Source organism: Pseudonaja textilis, chromosome Z (genome assembly GCF_049901715.1).
Source record: "Pseudonaja textilis isolate UNSWEBS1 chromosome Z, rPseTex1.2, whole genome shotgun sequence".
Classification (NCBI taxonomy): domain Eukaryota; kingdom Metazoa; phylum Chordata; class Lepidosauria; order Squamata; family Elapidae; genus Pseudonaja; species Pseudonaja textilis.
In genome coordinates, this window is record NC_142008.1 from 131,676,306 (window position 1) to 131,701,146 (window position 24,841).

At 41.1% G+C, this 24,841-nt stretch overlaps 1 protein-coding gene across 3 annotated transcripts; it reads right to left on the reverse strand.

The window, feature by feature from the left end:
* Window positions 1-1,260: 1,260 nt before the first annotated feature.
* LOC113443482 (membrane-bound acylglycerophosphatidylinositol O-acyltransferase mboat7-like) lies at window positions 1,261-19,467 on the reverse strand. 3 transcript variants are annotated; one of them, XM_087917896.1, is made up of 9 exons: window positions 19,316-19,467; window positions 18,943-19,222; window positions 14,824-14,904; window positions 13,661-13,790; window positions 11,591-11,717; window positions 11,351-11,495; window positions 9,262-9,622; window positions 6,656-6,841; window positions 1,261-3,063 (listed from the first exon to the last, which is right to left on the reverse strand). In XM_087917896.1, exons 2-9 carry the CDS (start codon window positions 18,983-18,985, stop codon window positions 2,727-2,729), a joined length of 1,410 nt encoding a protein of 469 aa, XP_087774022.1. In that variant the 5' UTR covers window positions 18,986-19,222; window positions 19,316-19,467; the 3' UTR covers window positions 1,261-2,726. The 3 variants fall into 3 exon arrangements, with proteins under 3 accessions (XP_087774022.1, XP_026567519.1, XP_087774021.1); XM_026711734.2 differs by having other exon boundaries at window positions 18,943-19,459; XM_087917895.1 differs by having other exon boundaries at window positions 6,656-6,844; window positions 18,943-19,420.
* Between the last annotated feature and the right edge of the window lie 5,374 nt (window positions 19,468-24,841).

Below are 24,841 nucleotides of genomic sequence, written 5' to 3' on the forward strand. Positions count from 1 at the left end.
CCCTTCCTTTCCTTTTCTCCTTTCCCTTCCCTTCCTTTCTTTTTCTTCCTTTCCTTTCTTTCCTCCTTTCCCTTCCCTTCCTCCTTTCCTTCCTTCCTCCTTTCTTTCCTCTTTTCCATTCCTTTCCATCTCTCTATCTCTCTATCTCTCTATCTCTCTATCTCTCTATCTATCTATCTATCTATCTATCTATCTATCTATCTATCTATCTATCATCTATCCAGCAAAGGTGTTGTAAAATACAATCCTCCAACTGTTGTCCCAAGGATGCTTTTTGTTCAAAAGGCAACTGGACTTTTGGTTTTTCTTTGAAGATGTTTTGCTTCTAATCCAAAGAGCTTCTTCAGCTCTGACTGCATGGTGGGTAATAAAAATATTACAAACTTTGATGCCAAAGTAGCTTCCTGTTTGGAAGTGTAGTTTGCACCCTTTAGAGTCGTTGAGGCAACTTGGAGGTTTGTCTGTGTCCTCGGGTCACCTGAGTGGTGCAAATGACTGTGAAGTTATTAAGGTAACAGAATGTGAGGCAACTGGCAGTTGGAACAGAGTTCTTTTCAGGTGGGGAGAGGGAGTAGAACTCCCGAGCACCAGAGTGTGTTAATAATAATATACAAAATACTAATACTCTGATGGTCATTTCAAAAAACCCTTTCTTAGTGAGCACCTAGAAGCCAAGAGGAACATACAGCATGTGCCAAATTTCAAGTTTGTAGACTTCACAGTTCTGGAGATGCTGCGTGAGTGGTATTTCGCTTTTATATATAGATTTCTATCTTACCACCCCATTAGTAAAAAAGTAATTTTGTGGAATTTTTTTGCTGTAGCAGTTTTCATCACTTCCCAGAATGCTTTTTGATCAAAAATAATTTTGGAGTTTTTGAGATCCTAACAGATTTTGAACATTTATTTCATCATTGATCAAGTCTGAATCAATATCACACAAAACAAGAACATATATAGACATTATTTTCTTCCGCTGTTTCTCATAATAGTAGGTGTTTTATTATCTTTTTAATCATTAGAATATTTTATAAAATCATACCATACAGAAAAAATCTTATTTTCTTCCACTGCTTTCAATATATATGGTAATTTTTGTTAAGTGACAAAAAGACCATAATTTACTTTATCCTACCATTTTTTCGTAAGTGCTCCTGTTAGACCGACCAGTATTTTCTTATTACAAATCCAGAAGCTATTAATAAAATAGTGTTTTTTACATTTGTATTCTTACCGGAAAATAATGACAAAAGTCTCGGATGTTTTCTATATTTTTATTAGTAATTAATGCATTCTCTAGAAACATCATATCCCCAAATAAACAGCCCTGTGCACTTGTTTTAATTATGTGTCAAATTTTAACAGTGAGATGGTGGTAACAATCAAAAAACATTTCAATATTTTTTTTTCCTGAAAAGCTATAAAAGAGAAGGAATGGGTTTTCCCATATACAATTCCATTTATTTTGAGATATTGCCTTTTTAAACATCTAATTTCCATGGTTTTTTTTTTTTAAAGTATCTCTCCAATGAATGATTGCAATAAATAAGGTGTATAATTTTCCTGTCCTGGAGAATATCCTTCTGTACCATTAAGTTTTATGCATAAATTCAAATTCTATAAATTGTCCATTTAAAGTGAATTAAAAATCCCCCATTTTTCATGGAAACCTCAACCCACATCCATTAAAGCCAGATTAATGCAGCTTCTAATATAAACTTTATAAGTTCACCCAACTCTATGATGGCTCTAAAACGGTGTAAAACCAACAGCAATAAAACCAAAAACAGGGGGGGAAATGTTGGAGATTAGATAAAAATTGTCCAGGACTGTTGGGTCTGGTAATGGCTTCCTGAGATAGAACCTAGGAGAATATCTGGCCTTCAAAGAGCCGTATATAATTTTCATGTATTAAAGCTATATTGAATAAATTATATATAAAAACTATATAGTAAATCTGTTACCAATTGGGAGCACCTTTGTTAAAAATACTGTTTTACATAAAGGTTTACCACTATAGGCAGCCCTTGACTTACAATTACAAAGTTGAATCAGCCTTCCATCCTTCCAAGGTGGTAAAATGGGGATCCAGATTGTTGGGGGAGATATGCTGACTTTGTAAACTGCTTAGAAAGGCCTGTAAAGCACTGTGAAACGGTATATAAGTCTAAGTGCTATTGCTATTGCTGCAGTTAAGACTGGAATGTCATTTGCTAAGCGAGATGGTCATTAGGTGAGTCGTATCTGATTTTATGACCTTTTTTGTCATGGTCATGAAGTGAATCATGCAGTCATTCAATGAATCCCGCTTCCCCCAATATTTGATCATGTGACTGTGGGAATGCCGCATAAGTGCAAGAACAGGTCGAAAATCACTTTTTTCAGTGCTGACATAATTTCAAATGATCATTAAATGAATGGCTGTAAGTTGAGGAGTATCTGGATCTTAATACTGTATTTTATAATTTGACCCATCATTTATTTTGACCTTCCATTATTAAAGGAAGCATGAGTTTAAGCTGAAATGTTTTAATGTACAATCTGAAATTTGGAACATCCCATCCTCCTTCATAATGATGTAAATATAGCAAGCTGCTTTTTTGAGATCGTTTTGAACCTATGCACAATACCTCCTCTTAGTTATTGCTAATCTAAGCAATAGGTTAACTTTCCCCAGTGATTATTTAAGACAAAAGAATACTGTCTTCTCATTCATTGGGTTTTTGTCATCTTTGCCATTCGTGGAGGGCTCCCATTACTTTCCCAACCACCAAGAAACTCACAGCCCCCACATGAACACAATAATGCACTGACCTCCAATAACAAATAGTACCCTCAAAGCTACGCAAGAGGAAACCTACACAAACATAATCATAAGCCCTCATCTTCAGCAACCTGTGTGTCCAGTTAGCATAGATACGGCCAGAGGGGGAGAGGTTCCTCAATAACCCATCCTCCATGGCCTCTTCAGCTACTAGGCATAATGGGATGGTAAGGAAACTAAGGTAGTAGCCGGGGCGGAGTCCATGCCAGTAGGCCGAGATAGCCATAGTCCATGCATACCTAAGAAGAAAATGGTTTTTGTCAGTCCTACAATCTTGTTTTCATTCCAATTCAAGCATCAATTTATCTCAGAATCCTTCCCTTTTCCCATGATCATTTCTAACACTGTCATGACTGTTGTTAAACCTAGCTCAGTCTTTCCTACAAAACTGTTGGACTTTATCACCTAGAAGCCTCCAGCTAACACTCCCAAACTCTTCAGGTTGCCTTTAAAGATATGGGGATTGAAAATTAACCTAATATAGGAGAAGGCGTGGCAGAGCCTGTGGGAGGAGACAAAAGAGGAATTAGCCTAGAGTCTCTATGTTCACACAAACGGACCCACACATGCAACCTTCTACAATGCAGTAACAAATCTGGGACTAGAACAACTAGTAACCAACAACACTAGACTTAAGAACTGCCTCAATCTCATCTTCTGCAATAGTTTGAATTCAATTTACAGAATACAAATTAAAGAACCCTTTTCCAACAGTGACCACAATATGATTGACTTTTATCTCAACATACGTCCCCCCAAAAATCATCACAACGACCAAATCCCCTATTATATAACTTTTAAAAAAATGCAACTACGATCTTATAAACAATGATCTCTCATCCCTTGATTGGTAATTTCTATTCACTGGATGCAATACTGTAGACCATTACAACATATTTTTACTTGAAGTCAAAAGAGTCATCAAACTATATGTACCAATAACAACTCCCAAAACCAGAAAAAACAAATTACCCATAATAATAAGGAAACTTCAATCCAAAAAGAAATCTCTTTGGTGGAAAAACAAATCTGGTCATGTTGCCAACTTCAAAAGCTGATACAAAAACTTATGCCACCAGATAAAGACTGAATGCGCCAATTATTACATTAAATAAGAAGAAAACCTTCTATGCACCAATTCCACCCGTGCTTTCTACAACTTTGTAAACAACAAACTAAAAGACTCAAGATCCATTCCACCCCTGAAAGGACCTAATGGTAAAGACTGCAACAAAGACACCTTTAAAGCCAACCTCTTTAACACATTCTTTGGCTCAGTATTTGTAAACAGCAATGGATCATGCCCAGTATTTCGTAGTCGAACCAGAGACAACTACAATGATCTAATACATATCGATTTTACAGAAGACAATGTTGAAAAAGCACTATGCAATCTAAACCATCTCTATCTGTTGGACCGGACAGAATATGTGCCTACTTCTTAAAAAGGCTATCCACTGCCATAGCTGAACCTCTAAGCATAATTTTTGAAAAATCTTTCAGGACCAGCTCCTTGCCAAAACTATGGTCACAAGCCACGGTCATCCCCATCTTCAGCCTAGTTGAAAATTACAGACCAATCTTTTTATGCTGCATCATCTGTAAAGTCATGGAATCAATTATTAACCAATCCATCATCCTCCACTTAGAAACAAACAACCTACTATCTAATAAACAATTTGATTTCAGGAAAAAACTATCCTGTAATCTGCAACTCTTACACTGCAAAAACACATGGACTATACAACTCGATCAAGGCAAAGCAATAGACACAATCTACATAGACTTCTGAAGCCTTTGGTTCAGTGGTACACGACAAACTACTCCTAAAACTAAAATCTTACGGTATCTCTGGACACCTGCATAACTGGATAGAAGCATTCCTGTCAAACAGACAACAAATGGTCAAAATTGGGAGTGTCCTATCAAATTCTGTACCTATCAACAGTGGGTGTCCCCCCCAAGGCAGTGTTCTAGGGCCAACTCTTTTCATACTCTACATAAATGACCTCTGTGATCATATCAAGAGCAACTGCATTCTCTTTGCTGAGGATTTAAAGCTATTCAACACCACAGACAATACTGCTACCCTTCAAAAAGACCTTGACTATGTATCAGAATGGTCAAACGAATGGCAACTTCAAATCACAACAAATAAATGTTCTGTCCTACATATTGGTAAAAAATTCAGAAAATAAAATACAGGCTGAATAGTCAAGACCTTGTTGACGATCCAAACTCTGTCAAGGATCTTGAGTACTCATCTCCAATGACCTAAGTGCTAGAGCCCACTGTAACTACATAGCCAAAAAGGCGTTAAGAGTTGTTAACCTAATCCTATGTAGCTTTTTCTCTGGTAATATCACACTACTAACTAGAGCATACAAAACATTTGCTAGACCAATACTTGAATACCGCTCATCAGTCTGGAACCCACATTACATATCTGATATTAACACAGTTGAGAAAGCCCAGAAATATTTCACAAGAAAAGTTCTCCACTCCTCTATTAGTTGCAGAATACCTTATGCCACCAGACTTGAAAATCTAGACCTAGAAAACCCAGAACTACGCCGCCTTCGGTCTGATCTAAGTATAGTATATAAAATCATACATTGCAATGTCCTACCAGTCAATGAATACTTCAGCTTCAACCATAACAATACAAGAGCAAACAATAGATACAAACTCAAGGTTAATTACACCAAACTTGATTGCAGGAAATACGACTTCAGCAACAGAGTGGTCAATTTCTGGAATACTCTACCTGGCTCTGTGGTTTCTTCCCCAAACCCCAAAAACTTTAACCTTAGACTATCTACTATTGACCTCACCCCTTTCCTAAGAGGTCTGTAGGGGGCACGCATAAGCGCACCAACGTGCCTACCGTCCCTGTCCAATTGTTTCTTTTATTCTTCTTATATGTATCCACGTATTCATAGCTATGTTTTTACTTATACCTATTATCTTGTAAGCAATTGACAAACCAAATAAATAAATAAATAAAATAAGTCCAACTCTGCTTGAATTCCATTAACCCTTATCTAGCATTAAAATAGTGCTATTTGTTAGCTGATTATATTGCTGGGCATAGGCATGAGCAATAAATCAGCTTAATGGAAACTTAACATGTAACTCTGGTCTTTCATGCCTAACACCTAAATAGAAGACATAAGTTTGGGAAATGATTATTTATGCAACTTTCATTCAAGCCCAAAGCACTTTGTGAGTTCTCTTAGACTCAATTTGGTTTTCTCATTTCCCCTTTTTTCAGTTACAGGTTGCTGTTTATGACCCTTCCCAAATTTATCTAATCACCCACATTTTCCATGCATAGTCCATATTAACCAGTGCCTTCTACTTTATAATATCTCTGTCAACTACTTCATTTTTCATCCCCTTAATTTATTGGTTTCACAACTGAAACCAATCATCTTTTTGTGCTACATTTTTATTACTGCTTCCCACAATTCTCATTTACATATTCATATCAGACCCAATTAGTCCCACAATCCTGCATCCCTTTTTCCCTTCAGATCTGCATCATTGAGGGGCCTTGCTTGCTTGCCTTCAAAACAACCAATCACTATCTAGAACATTGCTTCTCAAACTTGGCAACTTTCAAGATATGTGGATTTCAACTCCTACAGTTCTGGGAGTTGAAGTCCACACATGTTAAAGGTGTCAAATCTGAGAAATATTAGTCCAGAATTATCTTTTCCAACTTCTCCATAAAACAATTCCACATCAACCCACTTTAAACCATACCTCACTTCAGCTCTCATTTACCCTAAGTGTTCTTTTATTTTAATACAATTTCACGTGACTCACCTTATGCCACGGGGGACACATTTTGACACATTTTTGTAGGTATATTGGTAAAACCACCATTGGACAGTCATGTTCCAACAGTGAATGCCATCCTTCACCTTGATACAAAATTCTGTACCATATGGATCAATGTTTCTGATTGTCTCATAATCATAGGCAACACATCCAGTTTCCACATCAGCTAACCTGCTTGTTCAAAAAAAGAAAGAAAATCCTTTATATAGGTTTTTCACTCTGGAACTGACTGGAGACATGCATTCTAACACTGGAATGACCAGAAAGACTGAGTTAATACAATTTTTAAAAATTGTCATTTGATTTAAATAGCTTACCTTCTAGATGGCAAAAGGGTGCAGACCAGACCTCTGTATAAAATACCTACAGGGTTATAGTCTTCTGAACCAAGAAAGGATCAACATTTTCATAAAATAATATTTTTTTCATTTATATCTTGCTTTTATTATTTTTTATAAATAACTCAAGGTGGCAAACATATCTAATATTCCTTCCTCCTCATATTTTCACCACATAACAATGCTGTGAGGTGAACTGGGTTGAGAGATGGACTGGCCCACAGTCCCGCAGTTGGTTTTCATGCCTAAATGGCACTAGAACTCACCATCTCCTAGTGATTGGCCCAAAGTCCCCAAGCCAGTCTCCTGGCTTGTAGCCTGGTGCCTTAACCACAAAAATTAATGTTTTTCTAAATTTAGGATTCATTCATGCATCCCCTAAATTGCCCTGTGAAAATGTCTTAGGCATCTAAAGCACAATGACATGACCTCATGATACAGTCTTCATCATAGAATCTCCAGTCCAAGAGCTCAGGCTGCATTTATCTGATCCACTTATTCATGAGGTATTTTCTGTCTTCTTTCAACATTGCCTCCAAGGCAGATCAAGTTCTGACCAGTGACAAAACCCCTGGTCAAAAAACCTGTCAAAACTCATTCCAGCCTCAGCCCAAATTAAGAAGAGTGATGGATGGATGTTTTTCTTGCCTGCACAAAATCCACCAGGACTAGTTAAGGAAAATACATTAGGGCCTCAGCATATGCTGGTTTTAGTATCAGGCAGAACGGAAATCAGTAGATGGCAGAGAGCTAATAATGCTTATTCTTTTGTGCCACAGCTGTCAGAATGTATCTTTAGTCTACTCTATTCAGACAGTCCTCCATTTGCAATCACAATTGGCCAAATTTATGTTGCTAAGCAAGGCAGGTGTTTAAATGAGTTGCACCCAATTTTGCAACCTTTTTGCCACAGTTGTTAACCGAACAACTGCAACTGTTAAGTGAATCACACCATTGTTAACAAATCAACTTTCCCCTTGATTTTACTGGTGAAAAGAAGCTCCCCGAGAAGTCGCAAATGGTGATCACATGATCCTGAAACACTACAATAATTAGCTGGTTGCCAAGCATCCAAATTTTGATCACATGACTGCGTGGATGTTGCAATGATCCTAAGTGCAAGTGTTGTGACCTGCCAGCTGCCAGCAGAGCTGGCGGCAGACTCAGATAATGAGGAGGTTGGGGAGGAAATTTGGCCAGTTCTGGAGTCTAGGGAAGGCTCTGATGGATGCTCTATGTCAGATGCAGAGATAGAGCCAGGGTCATCCCACATTTCCACCGGAGAGGCAGCTACCTTTGGAAGCTAATATGAGTGAGGACGAAGAACAGCTGGAGCCTGTTCCAGACATATGTATGCGCAGAGCAGTTAGGAGAAGGGAACAATGGAAGACAAGGAGTTGACTCGGGAGGCAAAGCATACATGAATGCTGAATGGCCCCTCCCTGCTGGCGAATAAATAGAAGGAAAGGGGAGTGGTTGTTGTAGGAGACAACAGTTCATATTTCTGAAGATTTTGCTCTTTGTGTTTTGTGCCACAGAGACTTCTTGCCAGAACTTAATTTGCAGCCTGGGAGCTCGCAAGGAACTGATAAGGTCTGTTGCTGCTGTTAACTCTTTGAAGACTATTGCCTGGACTTTTCAGTGGGTGAATGCAATTAATTCACAAGAGATAAATAAAGATAGGTTTTTCGTGACAAGGAGTCTGTTTCTTGCTTCTGCTAAGGCTGGGTCAGAACAGCAAGGACCACTTGTAAGTCATTGTTTTCAGTGCTAATGTAACTTTAAATAGTTGCTAACAAATGGTTGCTACCTATACAGTTAGTACTTGACTTACGACCAGAGATGAGCCCCAAATCTCCTATTACTAAACAAGGCAGTTGTTAAGTGAGTTTTGATCTATTTTACCCACGTTTGCCACAATATTAAGTGAATGACTGCAGTTGTTACATGAATCATATGGTCATAAAGTGAATCTAACTTCTCCTATTAACTTTGCTGGTTGGGAAGATTATTAATTACACATAATTCTGGGATAGGGCAACGGTCACAAATATATGCCAGTTGCTAAGTGCCCAAATTTTGATTACATGACCATGGTTGTGGTGCAACGGTCATAAGTGTGAAAAATGGTCATGAGTCACTTTTTTTCAGTGCTGTTGTATCTTCAAATGGTCAGTAAATGAATGGTTGCAATAGGGCTAAAGGGTTGTTTTTTTCTTTTTAGCCAAGGAAGCGAATGTTTTCTAAACTCACCGGTTTAGAGATAGGTATTCCACAGTTGGTCCTCTGCCTGGTTTTGAATTGGCCCAAGTTGGATACGCTCCAAGGCCCGCAGTGATGCAGGCGCTCTCAGCACCATACCAGGTCATGTAGTTACGCACGCGGAAGACAAAGGAAACTGGCATCATGTAGAAAAGCCGGAAATAGAGCCCTTTTTCATAGAAGGCAACATTTTGCAGAAATTCAGGGGGCCAGATGTAGGAGACACCCAAAAATGTAGTGGCAAAGACAGGCATCATCACCAATCTGTAAAGCAGCGGCTTCCATGTAGGAATTTCAGAAGGATTGGGCTGATTCAACCAATCATGATATGTACGATAGCGATAAAATAAGCCTGGATTTTAAAAACACAGAAAAGAAAGCAATTTTTTAAAAAACATACAAGGGGTGGGCAATGAATAACTAATGATTTGCCACCTCAGGAATTCTAGGAGTTGAAGAACACAGGTCATCAAGTTGCCATAACTGTCCACCCCTGGTATAAGAGAATATGCAAAATTTTAATAATCCGGAATATTGTGGCTTTTTCCACAACATCAATTCCCTTAATTCAGAGCCAGTATCTTGGTTGGGAATTATGGGAAACAGCATCCAACATATTTAGAGAGCTTATTATTTGGAAAGACTCTGGTAAGGTTGTATATGATTTTGGGAAGAATGCCAGGATTTCCTAAGAGCACAACTCTGTTTTTCTCAAGGATTTGGCAACAGAAACAATCTCTGCTGTTTTAACATTTTTTCTATGAAATTCTCACAAGCAAAAAAAAAACAAAAAACTACAAAGGTGGAAAATTGATGAAAGACATACAGACTAATACAGAGGTCTTCAACCCCAGTCCGTGGACAGGCATCGGGCCACGACATGCCAGAAACCAGATCATGGAAACATGTGAAGCCTCATCCGCGGGATGCAGGCAGCCTATGAAACCACGCTCCTTCTAGTCCCCGGAAAAAAAACTCTCCACAGAACTGGTCCCTGGTGCCCAAAAGGTTGGCGGCTGCTGGACTAGTAGAAACTATAGTCTTTTTTTTTTCCTGATAAGCAAGGTAATGTCCAACACACTTCTGTAGAAATAGAGGGAGTCCTTGATTTACAGCCAATCGCTTAACTAAAATCTGAAGTTACAACAGATTTCCTCAAAGCTACTTACAACCCATTTTCAAAGTTATGATGACCATGTACGCACACCCAGCCACGATTCTGTTAGGGCACTTGGCAACTAGCTGACCTTTTCAACTGTTTGCAACGTCCATTGAAAAGGCAAGCTAGTTTCCAAATAAATCTTGTAACTGGGTTGTGTGTATGCAGCCATTGCTTAATGATGTGGCATTCACCTAATAACTGATACAATAATTGTCAAAAATTTGGATCTGGTTATGTCTCAACTTATTACCACAATAATGATCATAATGGCTTAAATTATGATCATAAGTTGAGAAGGACCTGTAATAGAACCCACGCTTACACTAAATGATGAGGCACAACACCAAAATCAACAGAAAGCTGACATAAGAAGCAGACAAGAGGGCAAAGCTCTACCTTTTCCTTTAAAAAGAAGTCTTGTTACAAAGAATAGCTCTTCAGCCCAAGATCTTCTCTTACTGATAACAGAACAATAGAGTTGGAAGGGACCTTGGAGGTCTAATTCAACCCCCTGCAGGAGATCTTGGCCTAGGCCATTTGGGATAAATATCTGTCCAATCTCTTTCAAACAACCTACAACGATGGTGCACCCACAACTTCTGAAGGTAAGTTGTCCCACTGAATAATTGTTCTAACTGTCAAGAAATTTCTTCTTCGTTCTAGGTTGAATCTCTCTTTGATAAGTTTCCATCCATTACTTACAGTATCTTGCCCTCAGATGTTTTGGAGAATAGGTTGTCCCACTCTTCTTTTTTGATAGCCCCTGATATATTGATGCTTATATATATGTTGTGAAAAAATACCAACATTTTAAAATGTGCATAAACCCACCCCTTATAAGGCCGTCAAAAGAAAAATGCATCACAAGAATTTGTACCTGTAACACATATTTCGCTTTCTATTAAGGAATTCACCTACCAGTCATAAGTCCCACATAGCAGTAACTGTAGCACAGTATCTCTGGCAGTCCAGGTATTTCAGGAATCACGCCAATTGCATTTGATGTCACTTCCTGTTCCTTCACCTGAATGAATTCTTTCACGTCATGGGCTATGCTCACCATCTGAAGACATCAATCAAAATACAGGAGGAGGGACTTAGTTCCTCTTAACCCAAGAACTCTTCTTACCTTAACCAACCAAAGTTTAGGCCAGCTACCTTGAGGGTGAGCAAAAGTTGCACAGATTTGGTCAAATGTGTTGTCTCGGGAAATTTGAAGGAGGTAAATTTGTGGAAAAAGAGCAAGTATGAAAATGTCCATCCTAATGTCAGACAGTGAGAATACCTATTTTAAAAAAGAGAACATGTAATGGTTAAGAAATCATCCACATCATAATTTCAAGCATATATATGCCTTTATTCTTCTATTCGCCTCTATTCTAACCAACCATGCTTTTTCACATTGTTGAGGTGGGGTTCATACTGGAACTACGTTATAATGTGCATTGTTTGGTTTTGATTTAGCATGATTTGTGAAAACAGCTTGAAGGATTAACTAAACCCAAGAAACCATGGCTTATTCAATAAGCCCCAAACCACTGCTTAGTGTTACATATGAACCAGGCTTCCAGATAATGGGAAAAAGGGGCGGGAACTTTCCAGATAAACACAGGTACACATAGTTATCCTGTTGCAAATTCATACAATGATCTCAGCTTAACAAACTACACATGCACACACACACACATACACACACACACACAGTATGTGTGTATTTATAATATAGGTATAGGTAGTCCTCAACTTACAACAGTTCATTTAGTGACTGTTCAAAGTTACATTACTCAAACAAGTGACTTGTTAGACATCTTCCTATTTACAACCACTGCAGCATCCTCGTTGTCACGTGATCAAAATTCAGACAGTTGGCAACTGACTCACATTTATGACGATTGTGTAGTGTCCTAGAATCAAGTGATCAGCTTTTGCAACTTTCTGACAAAGTCAAACCAGATTCACTTAACAACTGTATTAATAACTTAACAACTACAATGATTCACTTAACAACTGTGTCAAGAAAAGTTGTAAAATGGGGCAAAACTCACTTAAAAAATGTCTTATAGCAACATAAATTCTGGGATCAATTGTGGTCATAAGTCAAGGACTACTTGTATACTTATATGTACATACAATTTCACCACAGCTTTTTATAGGGTCTGATCTGTTTCATTGCCATCTTCCCATGGATACTTTCTATGCTTTCACTTCTAACTTCACTTCTGTGCTAGGAAGAGATCAGGAAGAGGAAAAAGTAACCCTTTTTTGAGTTTCTGGCATGTCAGCCCCTTTGTTAAACTATCCTTGCTGATATCTGGGTCTCTTCTCCAGTTCTTTCCACCAGCCCCTTTGCTCAGCAGATCTCTATTTTGGGCTTGGTGTGATCCTGCTGGATTTCCAACTTTCCTCTCTCCTCCTTTATACACCGAGAATGCCAACGCACACCATACACAAACAATTTTGGGAATACCCAACAACTCCTCCTCCTCTGCTACTTAATGCTTTCTTATAGATTTATAGATGGGAGCAAGGTGTTTAATTAGACACTAAGCTTATTACTGTTCATCAAGCCTGATTTTATGCCTCTCCTCCAACTAAGATCCTTTAACCATTGTGCCTACTGCATCATCCCAAATTTGTCATGTCAGCCCTCCCAGGTAAACCAGACACGAAACACAACTAGATAAACTAATTCTACTTTATTGCAAGGCTATATCAGCAGAATCTTGCAAGTGTGAAAGTGTAATTTCTCATCACCGCTTTTAACTGCTTGGTTCATTAAGATGAGAGCTTCCTAAACTTTTTTTTCCCTGGCCATTAAGCCACTGAGGGCTCCTGCCTCTCTTCTCTGATGGTTTCCTGGGCAATATTTCTTCTCTTCATTTCCCAAGGTCATCTACACATCCCATTACATCAACTCATCCTGCAACATAGGCCCACGCCTAAAGAGCTCACCATATCCAAAGAGTTAATGTTTCCTTCTCCATAATCCCTGCCTATATGTTTCTCAGGCTCTCTACTAATTTATTTTAAAATTAGGACCATTGGGAAGTCAAATCTCATTTTGCTTTGGAGATTAAGTTCATTTTCCTACAGCTGCCCTGCACACTGTTCTTCTCTTCAGACTTCCAACCTTCAAAACTTCCCAGACTTTCAAACACAAACACCCAAAACATACAGCTCCTTGCAATACTTTGCTTAATCAGATGGGGGTTTTTTTGGTCTATTTACTTGGGTGAGATTTTGATGATAATCCATGTCCCCATGATGGTGACAAAGGAATAAACGGTGTGGATGCCACAAGCAGCCAGCATAAGTCCAAGGCCCACGGCAGCTGCCCCATATTTCTTGAACTTCAAACCTATAGAAAAAGAAAGGAAAAGAAATGTCCACCACCAAATATCCAGACACCAGTCTGAGAATTTAAGACTGTGGGTATGAAAATTAGAAAGTTGGTAACAGCCAGATTTGTGCAACAACTTTATTTTATCAAACTTTCAATTTCTCTGAGTGGCTTAGCTTGCTGGGAAACTCAGAGAGTTTGATTACTTTATGGTTCAGTCATTCATTTTCAGGGAAAATGCGTTAAATCAACAGCCAAGAATCGATAGAAGAAAAAAATTGTAATTCGGGGGTTGAACTGCAGAATCCTTGGTACTCTCTGAGAGTGATGGTTTTCTTGCAGAAGTTTCATTATCAAACTAGGTGACATTATCAGCACGGGTAGTGAAATGTTTGCAAGAAAGCCACCAAGCTCAAAGAGAACCATGGACCCCACAGTAGCCAAATTAAAGCCATAATTTTTTAAAATTAGAAACTGCAGAATTCATAGGGTGAGACTGTGGCCATCCTCGTTCTTCAGCATCTTCTTTTAAAAGAATCCAATTATCTTTGATGGAAAAAAATATCACCAAGTTCTGACTATGTATTGTAAAGCTCAAGATTAAGGCCAATAGGGTGGTCTCACATGTTATATCAAATGATAATATGACTCTGTCTAGAATGATATGAAATGCAGGCATTATAGCCCATGAATTGTGCTTTGACATAAGAAAGCTTTGCATAATGTATGAACATCCCCACTGTGGTTTAATTAGCAAGCCATGGCTAAAACAAGTCTTTGCTAAATGAGAATAAATCTGGCCATATTGTAGTTTTATCTGGAATTCTTATTTCTCTGACTTATTTCAGTCTTTATCTGGAATTCTTTTTTTTTTTCATCCCAAAACCAGGTGCATGTCCAATCCCCATTTTCTAAGTTTCTGTATCTTGGGAGAACTCCTCTTTCAGCTCTCTCCAATCAGCCTTTCAAAGTCATCAAGCTATTGGCAAGTCCTGCTGGCCCAAAACCCAGGAGAATTTCCAATGAAGACCACAGCAATCTTAGCACTTACCCCTTTTCTTGAAGATGAAGCCAATGGGAATTGGAGCAAACATGAATGCTGTGTAAACAAGCCCAACAGACGAAATTGTATCTGCCAAAAGATTCAGAGTGAAGCTAATTACAGCCAGAAATGCTGAAAGTGCCACCATAGACAAGGTCACCATAAGTCACAGCATCAGCCTTAATGATGATTGGAAAATAGGAAGTGATCCAGCAGTTTTGGACCACAGACAGGCATGATACTGATGTGTAAAGCAGGGAGGACTGATCTTGCATCCAATGATTCGGATCTTGATGGCAAGGATAAGAGGCTATTGTTTTAATGCAATGATGCAAAATGGAATCAAACAACCATGCTGCCCCTTCCTCAAAAAAAATTGAAACACAGTGTACAGTTAATTTAATTTGCAACCACAAGATATAATTATGAGCTGTGGATTCTGATAATTTTTGAAGTGAGTTAACAAGTTGAGGAAGACTAATGAAGTCTCCGTCACTCTGAATTTGGTTCTAGGTGGCTACACGTTTCCATTCGTGTTTTTCTTGACAATTCTAAGAAATGAGTTGCCTTCGTCTACTTCTGAGATGATCTTCAACTTCCCAATCTTTAAACTTTGCGTTGGAGAACAGAATAAGAGAATTGGGCGGGACCTTTCAGACCTTCTACTCCAAACTCCTGCTCAGGCAGGAAACCCTATATCCTTTCAGACAAATGGTTGTCCACTCTCTTGTTAAAAACTTCCAGTGTTGAGATATTGGAACACGGCTATTATGTCATCCCTAGTCCTTTTCTTAAACTAGACATACGCCTAGATATACCCCATACATCTATTAGAGAGAACCTTATAGAGCAGCGTTTTCCAACCTTGGCAAGTTTAAGACATGTGGACTTCAATTCCCAGAATTATTCTGTTAGATATGTTATGAGGAGTGAAGGTCAGGAAGAGAGGCGAACAGTTAAAAAGGAAAAGAATGCAGCTAATTCAGAGCTAATTGCCAAAAGCAGAGTTTGTCAAGGTTACCAGGCTTATAAGTTAAACAGATTTCAAGAGAGCAGGCAAGACTGAAGTCTCCTCCTGCAGTTTATGGAAATATGCTGCCTCTCCCTGGCTACACTCCAGATTTGTCTGTGAACAAATGTTTTTCCTCATAGCCTCACTGCCTTTTGCAGCTGGAATGATAGAGAGCATTCTGAAGAGGTGGGTGGCATTGTCAGGAAGGGTCAACCATTTTTCTTTTGGGAAATGACTGCAGAATGCTGCAAATGGCTGTCATTGAGGGCTGATTGCCGAAATATGGTCATGTGACTGGGGAAGACATACTGGCCATCTGAACTTCAGAACTACATCATAAGTACTTTGGGGGGGTCCATAGTAACTTCGAACAGTTGCTAAGCGACTGATCGATCATAAGTTCAGGACTACCTGTAATTACTGATTTATGTATTAGTCCAGTGTTTCGCAAACCTCAGCAACTTTAAAATGTATGGATGTCAACTCCTAGAATGCTGACTAGGAAATTCTAAGAGTTGAAGTCCATACATCTTAAAGTTGCTAAAGTTAAGAAACACTGCACTGACTAGATTGTTTGCCTATCCAAAAATGAGGCAAGGGAAAAAGAACCCATTTTAAAATGCCTCCCCCTTCACAGACCAATTTATATGGATTATAAAGACTCTCAAGCCATACTCAAATATCCCAAGTGATTTTTTTTTCATCAACAGCTGGGGAATTACAGGAAGTCCTCAATTTACAACCACAACTGAGTCCAACATTTAGGTTGCTAAGCAAGACAGTTCTTAAGTGAGTTTTGCTCCATTTTATGACTTTTCTTGCCACAGTTGCTAAGTGAATCACTGCAGTTGTTAAGTTAGTAACACTATTGTTAAATGAATCTGGCTTTCCCATTGATTTTGGTTGTCAGAAGGTCACAAAAGAGGATCACATGACCCTGGGACTGCAAACATCATAAATATGAATCAGTTGCCAAGCGTCTGAATTTTGATCCCATAACCATGGAGATGCTGAAATGGTTGCAATTCAGTGGTGGGACTCAAAAATTTCCACCACCGGTTCTGTGGGCGTGGCTTGGTGGGTATGGCTGCAGGGGTCGATCATGTGCATGCGTGCCAAACGCGCGATCGTGTGCATGCATTAAAACAGTAAAAACTAAGCCACTCAGTTGTTTAGCAACCACTCAGTTGTTTAGCACAACAATCCGCTCTACTGCGCCAAACAGCTGAGAGGTTAAAAAGGGCCTAGGAGCAGGGGCAGGCGGGTGGGCCCAACTGCAGATTGTCAGAGAGACTCAGAGTGAACCAGTTCTCTGCCAGCTGATCTTTGGCACTACTGGTACACCAGAACCGGGCCGAATACAACCACTGTTGTAATTGTGAAAAATAGTCACGTCACTTTCCTCAGTGCTGTTGTAAATGAACTGTTGTAGATCGAGGACTACCTGTACAGAATGATCCGACCAAAGGAATTAATCTCAAACTATCCCAGATTGAACAGAGAGAAGTCAATATCTGACTTGGAGGAAAACAGATATTTTGCATACACCCTACTTTCTTCCTGGGACTTTCAAAAAAACACCTGGCATCTAAATGCTTGTACTAAATCACCATGGCTATTTTTATTTCCAAATATTCCTGCAGAGTCACTTTCACTTTCTAATTCATGTAAGCAGGGCTAAAAACCTGAAGCCCCAATCAGCACAGTAAGAGCAAGGCCAGTTGTAAGTCATTTGTTTCAATGGTGTTGTAATTTTGATCAAATGGTTATAATTTGAGGACTACCTATAAGTGAATTTGCATTACAAACCTCATCATCCCCATGAATCAAACTAAGCAAGGCAGGTAGTCCTCACCTTAACAACAGTTCATTTAGTGACTGTTCAAAATTACAACAGCACTGAAAAAAATGACTTATGACCATTTTCCATTCTGATGACCATTGCAGGATATCCATGATCATGTGATCAAAATTGAGATGCTTGGCTGATTCATATAAATGATGGTTGCCAGATTCCAGGATGATCAGGTTTTGCAAACGCCTGATGAGCAAAGTCAATAGAGAAGCCAGATTCACTTAACAACCATGTTACCAACTTAACAACTGCAGTGATTCACTGAGCAACTGTGGCAATAAAGATTGTAAAATGGGGCAAAACTCACTTAACCAATGTCTCACTTAACAACATAAACTTAGGGCTCAATTGTGGTCAGCTGAAGCCAGTTCTGGAAATTTGCAGGAGCCCTGTAGGCCTCAAATAACGAAACAAAAACCAGGAATGGAACAGGGCAAAAGTGAAACTGACAATTTCCCTCAATGCTCAATGGACAAACAAGAATAAAAGTACAAATAAAATATGAAAATGACAGTAACCAATGTTGGGCAATGGAGATGATGGAGACCAAACATAAAGGGCAGATTAACCTACTCATTTTTTTCGAGGTTGCATAAATAGTCTTCATGCAAACTTTGGAAGAGACATCTTCCTTCACCCAACACTCCCTTTCAGCCTCAGCCAAGCCCAGTTAAAGGTGGTAAGGGTGGAAGGGAAATTATTCAGGGTCAAATCCCTACATTTTTTAAAAAAATTATGATTTCAGCTCTTTAAACTTTTGCTGCTTTGTTAGCATTCTTTGCGTTATTATTCTTCCTGGGAGGAAAAAAAGGAAGATAACAGAAGGAATATTAGATATGAACAACCAAGACAGAAGGAAAGTGCACTGGCAATTTATCACAGACAGGGGGAACTAAATTCAAGTGGCAGAAAGCTCAAGAAGAACTAATTCAGCATGCTGTATTCCAAAAGTTTCTGCTTTAATAAACTTAGTAGTATGAATGCAGTGGAGAAGCTCTAAACTCTACTTTCTAAGATTCTGTATCTAGCCTCAAAGTAGCATTAGACTCAACACCCACAATGCAAATTACTTAAATTGTTACTTCCCGATCTTGTCCCATTGTGTGGGACCCGAGCTTAATGTTACTGCTGCTACAATCACTGTAGCACCTTCTTCCTTTATGACAGTCGGTTGGAATGAGTAGCAATCCGGGTCACCCTCCAAAAGCCAGCAAACCTAAGCCCAGCAGCCCGTCGGTTTTAACACCCCCATCTTGCTCACCTTCTGTCAAATGGCTCCACAAGTTTGACCAGGCATTGCCCATTGCAAGTGCGGATAGTCGGACAGTCGGTGGACAGTCAGATCGCGAGCGTGAGCACAAGCACTCCTGCCAAACTTCGCTCAGAAGGCGACTTAGCAAGGGGAGGAGAGAAGGGAGGGACTGCAACCCGGGGCGTGTCACCTACTTTTCCGATTCTGGCCGTGAACTCCGTCCGAAAAAACAAATAGGAACAGGCTAGAATGTCATATCTTGCAAGCTTAGAGACACGTGCAGGCATATCTACAGATGATAAACAGAGACTATGTAAGTGTCCTCAGGAAGGCCACTGAATGTCTTTCTGAATGAAGAAAAAATCTTAAAGGCACAAATTACATCTATCAATTTGAGAGGCTGTTGCTGTAGTATTAACACAACTTTCAGTAATCATCCCGGGGTTACCGCTCTTCTGCACCAATTAACTCTAGAGCCAAACCCGATGAAGCGAGATAGCGCGTTCGAACCTGTCTGTCGAAGGCCACCGTATCGGCGCTTTTTTTTTTTTTTATGCCGCCAATAGGATTCTGGGTAATGTAGTAATTTGATGTATAAACCAGATAATCCCATAAGTAAGAAGTAATTAATGATTTGATACAGTAGCAGGCAAGATCGGATGCCTGTGTTGTTTGTTTCTTTGGGGGAGTGGCTTCTTCTTACCTAATCTGACCCATGCTAACATGTTTAATTTTTAAAATATATTTGTTAATTTCTGCCACCGTGCTTGTTTGTATGGACTTTCTATCTATGTTAAAAAGTCCACATTTTGAATAGAGAGGACCATTGGTTTGAAAGAGAGGTAAAAGAATCCATCTGTGTCAGAACTGGACAGCTCTCCCTTACAGAAGGGGAGAACTAAGACACCACCTGTCTCCAGTCCACAACGCAGCCCTTTCAGCAATTCCAAGAAGATTACACAACTAATTGCACCTTGATTCAGGTGAACCTGAGGGCACAGATAACCCCCCAAGTGCAAGGGTCTTCAAACTTGGCAAGTTTAAGACTTGTGGACTTCAACTCCCAGAATTCCTGAGCTAACATCACTGGAGGAGGAATTTGGGGAATTGAAGTCCACAACTCTTAAAGCTGTCCAGCTGCTTTTTGAAGAAAAAAGCATCTTTGAGATATTGGAAGAAATGTCCATCTAGGTTCAGTTCCAAGTGGAAATAAAGACACTGGAAACATGGAGACTGCTTGGAAGGATGGTTTAATGGTAGACAGGACTACATGGTTTGAGGTTCTGGGCAAAATTGAGCACATGGGTATGAGAGGGAGAGAGATTTATACCCTCTATTGCACTTTGAATTTGCTTCCTGTTCCTGTGGCAAGAAATGTATTCTGATTGGTTGTCAGACTCTCATGGGGCCATGCAGGTGTAACTTTGTAGGTTGTCTTGAGTCCCAGACTTGGTTGAATCTTGCTGGGTGATGTCATGAAAGGGCTTTGGGTAATTCCCTTTATGGCTTAACGGCTTTGTCCTGGTTTGAACCTGAGTGAGGGCTAATCCATCATGGATATGGGAGACAAGGGATGGGCAGGAACGGGGAATATGACCTTGGTATTCAGTACCAGTCTGGTGTTCTGTCCCCTTGCACCAACCTCATTTTCCTGGTCAGCAGATCTGTGGTGGCCCTGGTCTTAGACTGCTGCTTTTAAATGTCAGATCAGCCTGCAATAAATCTAGCCTTATTGCCGATTTGATCCTCGAAGAGAAGGCTGATCTGGCTTGTATAACCGAGATCTGGTTGGGCCTGGAGGGAGACGTTTACCTTGTAGAAATATGCCCAGTGGGTTATCAAGCTTGGCACCAGTCTAGACCTCAGGGTCAGGGAGGAGGTGTGGCTGTTGTTATCAGAGAATCTCTAGTGGTCTCCTGAGACACTGTTCCACAAGCGCCCGGCTGTGAGACCCTTTTTCTTAGGTTGGGCTCAAGGAACCAGGTGGGATTGCTGCTGCTGTACCAGCCTCCTTACTGTGTGGCAGCTTCCCTATGTGGACTCCTGGACCTCACCGCAGGGCTGACGGTGGAATTCCCTAGGCTTATAGTTCTGGGGGATTTCAACCTGCCTTCTCTAGGGTCAGGGGCGGAGGTAGCCCAAGATTTCATGGATACCATAACTTCCATGGGCCTGTCCCAGATCATCCAGAGCCCGAGTAGTAATAGTAGTCACACATCTGATTTGGTGTTCTTGTCAGAGCAGTGTCCATGTGACCTGGAATTGGTGGACCTGTCCTTGTCATGGTTGGATCTCAGTCTGGTGGCCATGAGTTTTTCAAAAGCTGCACACACACTGCCCTGCAGGGAAGCAGGACCTATTAGATTGGTCTGCCCCCATCGACTAATGGATCCAGATACGTTCCAGAAGGAGCTGGGGGTTATAACTGCAGATCTACTGTGCAGTCCAGCCGAGCTCTTAGTCACTGTTTGGAATAGGAAGGTGACTGAGGCTCTGAATAGGATTGCACCCTTGCAACCTCTCCTCATGCATAGACCTCTCTGTGCCCGGTGGTATACAGAGGAACTGAAAAGGATGAAATGCATGAGGAGACATCTAGAGCGCCGCTGGTGGAAGACAGGAGATGAACTCGATCGAACATGGGTAAGAGCTGTTACTAAGGCCTACCTCGTGGCGATTTGTGTGGCAAATGTGTAAATACTTCTCCACACTAATTGCATCTGTAGATAATAACGCAGCGACCCTCTTTAGGGTGAGCCTCCTCCTCCTAGGGAAGGAGGAGATCGAGGTCCACCTGAAGGGGCAGCGCTGAGGAATTTGCAGATTTTCTGGAAGACAAAATCACTCGACTTCATTCCCATTTAGATGCCGGCATGGTTGCTGTCCCAGTGAAAAATCCTGAGGCAAGTTCTTGCCCTGTTATTTGGGAATGGTTTAACCCTGTTGTTCCTGAGGAAGTGGACAAGATCCTAGGGAGTATGCACGCGAGCACCTGTATTTTAGACCCATGTGCCTCCTGACTTATGAAAGATTCCCAGGAGGTGACAGGTGGGTGGTGTTATGTCCTTGGAACTGACCAAAGTTCCCAATCAAGTCCATCTATACTGCGGGGGCGTTTACAGCTCCCATTGGCTGGCTCCCTTCAACAGTCGGCTATAAAAGCCGGCTGCTAGGTCGAGCCAGTCGCTGTTCGCTGGAGCATGTCTGCTTGTTAGTATGCAGACGCGACAGCCCTTTATTCTGTTGAATAAAGCCTTTACTTGGAAATGCTCTGGTTTGGTCTCTCATTCCTCAATACTTAATACTGGCAACGAGGATGGGATCTGACTAACCAGAAGCATTCCATTGAGCTGAAATCACGATAGCAACTGAACCACAGCCGCGAAGCAGAGAGCTCGGTCAGTTCGCTAGTTAGCTGAGTGAAAGTGAAGCGTCTGTAGCCGCTCGCACTGAAAGCTACAGAGAGAGAGTGTGTGAAGTCAGGCGCTGAAGCTACAGCCGCCCCGCTCGGAAAAGAGCGCGGAATTCAAACTGCTGTCGTTTGAATTCGAAACCAAAGCGAAGCCCGACGCTGTGTCCGCAGCCACCCACGCGCCCTGAGGCGTGAAATTTGAATCTCTGTCAGTGCATCCGCCAGCGTTTTCCGGGCGCTGAGATTCAAAAAAAGATTGCTGATAGTCACAGCGTTACAGCTAGAGCCTCTAACGCTCACTAACAAAGAGCTGAAATCATTGAGCCAGGTGAACCACTGCAGCCACAGCCGCCTGCGCTCACGTGAGCACGTATTGGGCCTCATATACCCAGAGAGAGAGGGCAGTCTACCCTTGTCTGAGGCGCCAAAATGAACGCTAACCCAGCATTTCCGCCTTTTAAACCGGATGAAGAGAAGTGGGACTCTTACAGAAGCCGGTTCAATCACTATATAGATGCCATCGGTCTGGCTGGCGCAGCGGAACACGAAGTAAGTCATATTTCCTCAGCTACTGCGGAGCAGCAGTTTCGATACCACAACAGCCCTCCTTGCTCACGAGAAATCAAGACCGTTCCATGGCCAGAGCTGCTGGAAACGCTCTCAAATCATTACTCCCAAAACCTTCGCAGATCACGAGGCGTTTGCCTTCCGGATGAGGAAGCAAGCAGATGGGAATCCATAAATCAATACTTGGCGCCCTGAGGACAGCAGCTCTCCACTGCGAGTTCAAAAATTACCTGGATGACATGTTACTCGATCAACTCGTATGTGGGGTCAAAGACTTAAAACTACAGAGGCGTTTACTAGCCAGAAAAGATCTCAACCTCTCCCAAGCAGTTGAAGAAGCCTTAGCAGCGGAACTAGCAACCCAGTCAGCCGCTGAAATCAAGGACTACTCCCAAACCCAGCTCTGCCACTGTTCACTCCGAAGAAGCGGTGAGTGAAGAAGACCCCATTGAACATTCAGAAGTTCATCGTCTCAAACCCTTGAGGAAATCACAGGTAGGGACAAAGCACGGAAACAGCATCGCACCAAAGCACATCCTGTTATGCCTGTCCTGCGGGGGGTCCCCATGCCCGGACGGCGTGCAGATTCAGAAAGCCACCTGCAACAACTGCAACAAAAAGGTCACATCGCCAGAGCCTGTCAGGCGCACACGTGGCATCACAAGGTCTGCGTCCTCTTACTCTTCCCGGAGCCACCAAGGCAAGTAGAAAACTGTTATACTTGCTATCAAGCTAACCACACTTTCTTGACACCTAATAAAATCACAATTTCTATTCATTTAGAAGGTAAACCTTGTCTCATGGAGGTCGATGCTGGGTCAGCGCTCTCGATCATCTCATGGAACACTCTTAAGAAAATACGACCCAGCTTGTCTAGGAACCAGCTCCAGAAGAGTCGCCTCACCTTGAGGACTATCAGGGAAGAACATTCCAGTACTCGGCAAAGGCAAGTTCTAGTTAAATTCAAATCCTTTAAAGGCCATCTGCCTTTAGTGGTCATTGACGGTGCCCTCCTAGTCTGTTAGGGGTTGGATTGGTTCCCTTATCTCGGTCTTAGCTTAACGGGAGTCCATGCTGTCTCAACTTCAGACATTGACTCCCTATTTGCAGACTACGCTGATGTGTTCAGCAACGAATTAGTGGTGTTACAATGGCACACCCATTTCTTTTTCAGTGGACCCCCAAGCAGTTCCGTCCATTTAAAACCGCGTAGAGTACCATTTGCGCTATGCCCTAAACTGGATGCCGGAACTGGACAAATTACTAAAACAGGGGTGATTAAGCCCACGGATTTTGCTAAATGGGAAACCCCAATTGTCACACCCTTAAGAAGGATGGCAGTTTAAGAATTTGTTCTGATTATAAGACCACAATTAACCGCTACCTACAGGTTAGCGCTTACCCAGTCCCGGTAATCCAGCACTTACTCACACATTTGAGCCTGGCACCATTTTCGCCAAACTGGATATGTCTCAGGCCTATCAGCAGTTTCCTGTTGACAGTCAAACGGCCGATTTACAAACTATTGTCACTCACAGAGGGGCATTCAGGTGCAAGCGTCTCCAGTTTGGCGTTAGTGTTGCCCCTGGCATTTTTCAATCATTAATGGAACGTATACTCCAAGGCCTCCTGGCGTGGTTCCTTACTTTGATGACATATTGGTCTCAGCCAGGGACAGGCCCCAACTTTTCCAAAGAGTCAGAGCGGTTTTAGACAAGTTCAGACAGCATGGCCTCAAACTAAAAGGGAGAAGTGTGCCATCGCCACTAAACAGGTGGACTTTCTTGGGTATAGAATAGACGCCTCTGGCATCCACCGGTAGAATCCAAAGTCAAAGCAATTCACGGCGCCCACACCTTCCACAAAGGCTGAATTACAGGCCTTCCTAGGCTTATTAAATTTCTACGCTTCGTTCCTACCCCACAAAGC

Coding starts and splice junctions, on each gene's coding strand:
- LOC113443482 (XM_087917895.1), bottom strand. CDS start 18,985: ATGGGCAATGCCTGGTCAAACTTGTGGAGCCATTTGACAGAAG. Junction 14,905..18,942: donor GTGGAGCCATTTGACAGAAG/GTGAGCAAGATG, acceptor ATCTTTTGGCAG/ATACAATTTCGTCTGTTGGG. Junction 11,718..13,660: donor ATCATCAAAATCTCACCCAA/GTAAATAGACCA, acceptor TTTTTAAAATAG/GTATTCTCACTGTCTGACAT.